This window comes from Portunus trituberculatus, chromosome 46, assembly GCF_017591435.1.
Source record: "Portunus trituberculatus isolate SZX2019 chromosome 46, ASM1759143v1, whole genome shotgun sequence".
Lineage (NCBI taxonomy): Eukaryota > Metazoa > Arthropoda > Malacostraca > Decapoda > Portunidae > Portunus > Portunus trituberculatus.
Genome location: NC_059300.1, coordinates 17,789,639 through 17,797,138, shown reverse-complemented (window position 1 = coordinate 17,797,138; position 7,500 = coordinate 17,789,639). Strand labels below are relative to the sequence as shown.

Here is a 7,500-nt window from a genome sequence, read left to right as displayed (position 1 = left end):
TTACCCACGAAAAAAAATACTAAAATTCATAAAAAAAAAAATCTAATATTCTTTCCGCCATATTTAATAAATGTTACTGCAGCTGCTCATCATCATTACTACGGTTACCGTTATTATTGCTGTTGTTACGGTCATTATTATTATTATTATTATTATTATTATTATTATTATTATTATTATTATTATTATTATTTATCATTATTATTATCATTATCATTATTATTATCATCATCATCATCATCATCATTATTATTATTATTATCATTATTATTATTATTATTATTATTATTATTATTATTATTATTATTATTATTATTATATTATTTCTATATTATTATTACTTTTATCATTATTATTATTATTATTATTAGTAGTAGTAGTAGTAGTAGTAGTAGTAGTAGTAGTATTGTTATCATTATTATTATTTTTACTATTATTATTATCATTATTATCATTATTATTATTATTATTATTATTATTATTATTATTATTATTATTATTATTATTATTATCATTATTATTATCATTATCATTACTATCATTGTTATTATTATAATCATCATCATTGTCATCATACCAATTACTATTGCTTCAACAACAACAACAGCAATAAATACTATTTCTACTATTACTACTACTACTACTACTACTACTACTACTACTACTACTACTACTACTACATTCATTGCCCGCTTGAAATAAAGAAAAAAAATGTGTGTGTGTGTGTGTGTGTGTGTGTGTGTGTGTGTGTGTGTGTGTGTGTGTGTGTGTGTGTGTGTGTGTGTGTGTGTGTGTGTGGATGTGTGTGTCAATCTGTGTGTGCATGTACTTATGTGTGTTTGCACATAAAAACCTGAACAATCCTTGCTGTACTTCATAAAAGCTATGTTTTTGTATACTGAAAGATATAATTAATGAAACATAGGAGTGGATATCGGCTTGAGAAATTTCGCCTACGGGCAATCAACAACAGAAACACCAGAATTTTAAGAAACGTGCGTGAGTGTATATATATATATATATATATATATATATATATATATATATATATATATATATATATATATATATATATATATATATATATATATATATATATATATGCACACACACGAGTATCACTATTTCCGGTTCCTTTTCCATCCTAACCACAGCAGGACACCAGTCTCCCTCGCTACTTCATTCCTCCTCGTATACCAAACACCCGCGATAGGTCGCCCTCCACTTCACCTAATGACAACACACTCAACGCAACTCAACAACTCACTCCACACAACTCACCTGTTCCCATAACTGTTTCGTGCACACACACACACACACACACACACACACACACACACACACACACACACACACACACACACACACATAACATCATACTTGGCTTTTGTTTTCTTTCAACACAATATGGTTTGCATTAAATCTACAAAATTCCGGTTACTTAATCCCATTTATAATTCAGAGAGAGAGAGAGAGAGAGAGAGAGAGAGAGAAAAACTGCGGTAAAATGGCCTGTAATATTTTCATCAGCAAACACTCCTCATATCTTCTTCCACTTTACTCTCCTACTCTTATTTCTCCCTCTCTTCCTCTTCGCTCAACTCCACTGCAAATAATTACTCTCCTCTTCCTCCTCCTCCTGCTCCTTCTCCTCCTTTTCCCCCTCCTCTTCCTCCTCCTCCTCCTTCTCCTCCCCTTCCTCCTCCTTCTCCTCCTCCTAATCCTCCTCCTTTTCCTACTCTCCTCCCTTGTTTAACTCATCCGTCTCCTCGCCTCTTATTCTCCCTCTTCCTTTCATTCCATATCAAAGCTCTTTGCTCCCTCTCTTTCTCCATCCTTCCTTATCTGACTCCCTCTCTCTCCTTCCCTCTTGCTATCCCTCCCCTTTCCTTTGCAAATACCACGTTTACACAATATCTTTTCTTCCTCCTCTCTCCTCATTTCTCTCTTACCTTTTCATTGGCCTTTGCCTATTGGAGAGAGAGAGAGAGAGAGAGAGAGAGAGAGAGAGAGAGAGAGAGAGAGAGAGAGAGAGAGAGAGAGAGAGAGAGAGAGACACACACACACACACACACACACACACACACACACACACACACATCAAATAAACTGCTACTTCTACTACTGCTACTACTACTGCTACTACTACTACCTGCTACTGCTACTGCTGCTGCTACTGCTACTGCTACTGCTGCTGCTGCTGCTGCTGCTGCTGCTGCTGCTGCTGCTGCTGCTGCTGCTGCTGCTGCTGCTGCTACTGCTGCTACTGCTGCTGCTGCTGCTGCTGCTGCTGCTGCTGCTGCTGCTGCTGCTGCTGCTGCTGCTGCTGCTGCTGCTGCTGCTGCTGCTGCTGCTGCTGCTGCTGCTGCTGCTGCTGCTGCTGCTGCTGCTGCTGCTGCTGCTGCTACTGCTGCTGCTGCTGCTGCTGCTGCTGCTGCTGCTGCTGCTGCTGCTGCTGCTGCTGCTGCTGCTGCTGCTGCTGCTGCTGCTGCTGCTGTTGCTGCTGCTGCTGCTGCTATTACTACTCCATTTACTACTAATACTAATACTACTACAACTATTACTACTGCTGCTGCTGCTGGCACTTCTACTACAACTACAATCACCACCATCGGCACCACTACTCCCCATGGTGTCATATATATCAGAAAAAGAAAAAGAGGGAGTGTATTGAAAGAAAAGTGAAATAACAGTAACGAAAATCCACTGCAGGAAAAATGTACGCAGGAAATGTTGTTAACGTAACTTTTGCCGTCAATTAAGGTTGAGTTAGCAGTTATATTCTATCGGAAAACCATCCTTGCCAAGAAAACGCCATTCTAAATTACAGTACAATGGAAACTCTAGAGCACGACATAGTAAAAACTGAGAAATGAGAGAGAGAGAGAGAGAGAGAGAGAGAGAGAGAGAGAGAGAGAGAGAGAGAGAGAGAGAGAGAGAGAGAGAGAATGAGAGAGACCGACAGAGAGACAGACCGACAGAAAGACAGACCAGACCGACAGACAGACGGACCGACAGACAGACGGACCGACAGACAGACGGACCGACAGAGAGACAGACCGACCGACAGACAGACAGACAGACAAAGACAGAGACTGAAAAGCACAAAACAATTGATGCCCATAACTCATTAAGAAGAAAATCTCGCTGAAATACGAGACACCTTGTGGAGTGTAGTGGGTTTCGACCAGACTCTTACACCAGTACGGAATAAAAGCCACGTGATAATACACAGCGCACTACAGGACTGTAATTAAGAGAAGTAATACTGAGTAGGCACAGGTACAAACAACTACATACGTGATCTTCTCCTCCCTTACCTCTTCAACCTCTCTCTCTCTCTCTCTCTCTCTCTCTCTCTCTCTCTCTCTCTCTCTCTCTCTCTCTCTCTCTGAGGAAATTTTACACCGAGTCAATATTGGTACCACTTCGAACTGGTGGTGCCTGTCTCTCTCTCTCTTACGTTTTATTAACTTTTTTTTTTATCTATGTCCGAGAGAGAGAGAGAGAGAGAGAGAGAGAGAGAGAGAGAAACATCTAACTGGCCCGCCTTAGTTGAACTTATCACATTTTTGGATAACCGTTACGTAATTTCTGCTTCAGTGTCCATGGTACTACGCCATTAATAATGGATTACGGTACCTGGGCACGACAACTGTTGTATTCTCGTCCCCATCACGCCTGAGCAGTACTGAGAGACGTTTGTTTTAGGTATTCGATTAACTTGCCATGTCGTTCATTTTATGAAAGAAATGCTAAAATCCCCACGAAAATAACTATCGCAATGTTACTATGTTATGTCAGACTATATTGTATAATTTGAATGTTCCTTTTTTGGTCTAAATCAGCATGTTTTAGATTTTCAATATGCCGTATTCAAAATACTGAAAGCACTATCACTATATGTCCACAGAAAATTTTTTTGACCAACTTCTCTCAAAATTATCTAATTAGGATATTCAAATGTCGGGGTACAAGATTTCGAAAGTATCATAATAATCAATGTTCTATGTATTCGTATGCACATCGGATTTACAATAACAATATTTTAACTTATGTCACTATTGGGCATGCAATGGCGACGACATCCGGCAACTGAATTCAGAACACCTCATTAACGTCTCTCTTTCAATTCAGACACATTTTAAATCCCATGAATGGTGACTGAATTATTCCATGAAGGATAGCATGCACGTCATCATCCACTATGCGTAAGAATTCATTAATTAAGAACATCCCCAGACACATATTAGATGAATATAGTAATGGTGATACAGCCAAACAAATTATTTCACTCCGAATGTGAAGGATTGTTGGGAGGGACACCTAGCTCAAAACTTCTTATACTTTGATATATACGAGGTAAAATTAAGTAGATAGATGTATGAATAAAACTGATTAGTGAATAACAATTACCCATCGAAAAGACAAGTTTCTTTTTATATTGAATGATAAACTTGAGCGTTTGAGTAATAGTGAACAAAACGAGCAAGACGCAGCGAGTCAAAACAAAATACGAAAAGAACGTAATCTTAAATTTATTTATAAATATTCAATGCGTTCGCCTAATAATTTCTTGGCAGCTTCAGAAAACGTTTAGCGAGTTCACCTCACCTGGCACGTGTCCTCATTCCATTAATTTCCTTCGCCGTGTTTTGTTCATTCGGTTCCTTCGCAAGACTCTTTAGGAAACGACACTCTAATACAACGACAATCATTCAACAATATATCAATAACTACAATGTATATAGTAATACAGTATATACCTAAAAGTATCATTATGAATTCCGCTGTTTGTCATATAATGTTAATGTTATTATAGATAAAAACAAAAGTAGCAGCAGTAATTGTAGCTCATAGAAGTAGAACATTTAACTAACTTTATAGAAAGGAAAGTCTAAACTACATGAACACACCAATAAGCAAAGGTATTCTATGTAGACACAATATAACGTAAATACATCTGCCTGTAAACACTAATTAAATCTTGTAAAAATAGTCTTAGCGAACAGCATAAATCATAACTGTCACTTACTTTGGCGTGGTAATTTTGCTTTTTGAGAGAACTTGAACAACACTGTCACTTGAGGAATCTCGCTGATTGGCCCACGTAGAGACTGCCTTCTATTAAAACATCGGCGAATTGACTTTGTATTCCCACTAAAATCTTTAGGTACTAGATACAATTTATATACATGCTCATAATATGATCATAAAAAGCAATAAACAAGACATTTGGTAGGAATACAAAATGATTACGCCATGTGATCTTAAATACGAGTAGAAGAGATCACCGGGCAATAAGTATCACCAAGTTAGCGTTCTCTCAAAGGGAAAATACAGCGCCTACGTTCGTGACACAGAGAACACGTACTATATAGAATGCAACCACCACTAACCATCAACAATAAGGACTCCTCAGCAATAGGTAAAACGGTATAATTAAACAGTACTGATTAAGAACACCCGTATCCAGTGATTAACGTAAGAGAGTTTGCAATAGACAGCTAGTTAAAGAGTAGCATAAAAATGTCCTTGAATCAAAGACCTGAAATACTGTGGTAGTCAAATAAAGTCTTCGTTTTCCTTGCATGTTGGTGTGTCGATGGTCTTGTCGGTAGTGCAGGATTGGAAAAAAATAAGAAAAGAAAAGAAGGAACAGAGAGAACTGAGAGATATAGACAATTGGGAGGATACACAAGAGAGAGCCAGATAGAATAAACCACAAGAAAAAGGGACAGCACTGAGAATGATAGATACAATAGAAATAAGGAACATAATTGGTTAAAGAAAAATTGACAAGATAAAAGAGATAGAATAACAGTGACAATATTAGAGAAAAATGGTTCGAAGGAAAAGCAAATGAAGATAATTGCACTGGGAGTAATAGAAAGAAAGGGAAAAGAAGAGAGAAAAAATGAAAAAGGGGAAGCAATAACACCAAAAATAGCTAAAAGGAGGAGAGTAAAAAGGAAATAAAAAAGAACTAGAATGAGAATGACACAAAGAAATAAAAATAAAAACACAAAATGGATAAAGGGAAAATAAAAGTTGAAATGGAGAGAAAAACAAAAAAGGGCAGATGAGGAGAGGAGAGCCAAGAAATATAATGGTAGAAAAGAGAGGGAAGTAAGGGAGACGGGAGGTTAGGGAAAAGAAACACTACAATGGCTAACGTTTCTCTTCTTTCTCTTCCTCACCTTTTAGTGTGAATGGTTACCTTGGGAGCCGTGAGGCCAGGAGTCAGGCGAGCGGGCCGACCTTCGCCGCCTATGACAAAAGGTCAGAGTGGGTCCTTGTTTCTGCTGCTGGGGAGAGGGAGGCGGGAGTGGTGAGAGAAGGCGGGAGGGAAAGGAGACAGGTATGACGGGAAGGGAAGGATGGATGGATGAAGTGATGATCCCAGCACGTTCTTATGCACACTTGGTTGTTCACATACGCCATGGAGAGTGTGAGAGTGTAAAATGTGTGTGTGTGTGGTGTGTGTGTGTGTGTGTGTGTGTGTGTGTGTGTGTGTGTGTGTGTGTGTGTGTGTGTGTGTGTGTGTGTGTGTGTGTGTGTGTGTGTGTGTTAGAGAGAGAGATATTGGGTGGAAGGTAAAGTTAACAGGATGCTTAAATTCGTTGCTAGCACAAAACAATTCAGTTTTACATAACATTTTTTTAACATTTTAGGTCAAACCACATTTTATTATATTGAGAAGTGTGTGTGTGTGTGTGTGTGTGTGTGTGTGTGTGTGTGTGTGTGTGTGTGTGTGTGTGTGTGTGTGTGTGTGTGTGTGTGTGTGTGTGTGTGTGTGTGTGTGTGTGTGTGTGTGTGTGTGTGTGTGTGTGTGTGTGTGTGTGTGTGTGTGTGTGTGTGTGTGTGTGTGTGTGTGTGTGTGTGTGTGTGTGTGTGTGTGTGTGTGTGTGTGTGTGTGTGTGTGTGTGTGTGTGTATTTTCAGCTTAATTCACTTCCAGCTGAGGTGACATTTACACATATCTATAGCAATTTTTAACTTTCAATGAACGATTCAGTGTTGTTTGTTCTCTGTCTGCACCAAATGATAAAACAAATATCTAGGATTTGTTAAAAGCATTATATTGGCAGTATCCCAATTAAGCAATAACAAAACTGAATGCTGTGAACACCTACTCGTATTATCTTACAAAATAAAATAAAACTAACGCAGATCAGTAATGATCAATAATTTTTAACCTAATTGGCATTAACTCTGGGAAACCAGCACGGACTGCTGATACTATTACATTTTATGAACCTTACTACCAATGCCGTCAAATTAAAGAATATTTCGAAGATAAATAACCTTTAAATGTAAAAAGAAATGACTGACTTAATTTTACAATGATAAACACTTCCATTCTAAATCATACCCTGGGTTAAAAAAAAATGCATCTACATGACTGGCTGATTTAGTATTGTTACATATTTGTAAGAAAAAACATAATCCATTTTTACCATTATGACTGTTTGTAATTTAAAAATTGTAAGTTAAACTG

General features: G+C 38.0%; 1 protein-coding gene across 11 annotated transcripts in view; it reads left to right on the top strand.

Annotated features, from left to right (window-relative positions):
- The window catches only part of LOC123519824, a 248,780-nt gene that overhangs the window by 220,917 nt on the left and 20,363 nt on the right, over window positions 1-7,500 (top strand). For 4 of the 11 annotated variants that reach the window (XR_006679104.1, XR_006679105.1, XM_045281347.1 and 1 more), the window contains one exon: window positions 6,208-6,282. The exons of the other annotated variants lie outside the window; for them this stretch is intronic. Coding sequence is in view for 2 of the 4 variants with exons in the window: in XM_045281347.1 (XP_045137282.1) it covers window positions 6,208-6,282 (75 nt within the window). In the remaining 2 variants the exon portion in view is untranslated. The remainder of the gene's footprint in view (window positions 1-6,207; window positions 6,283-7,500) is intronic. 11 annotated transcript variants of the gene reach the window in all.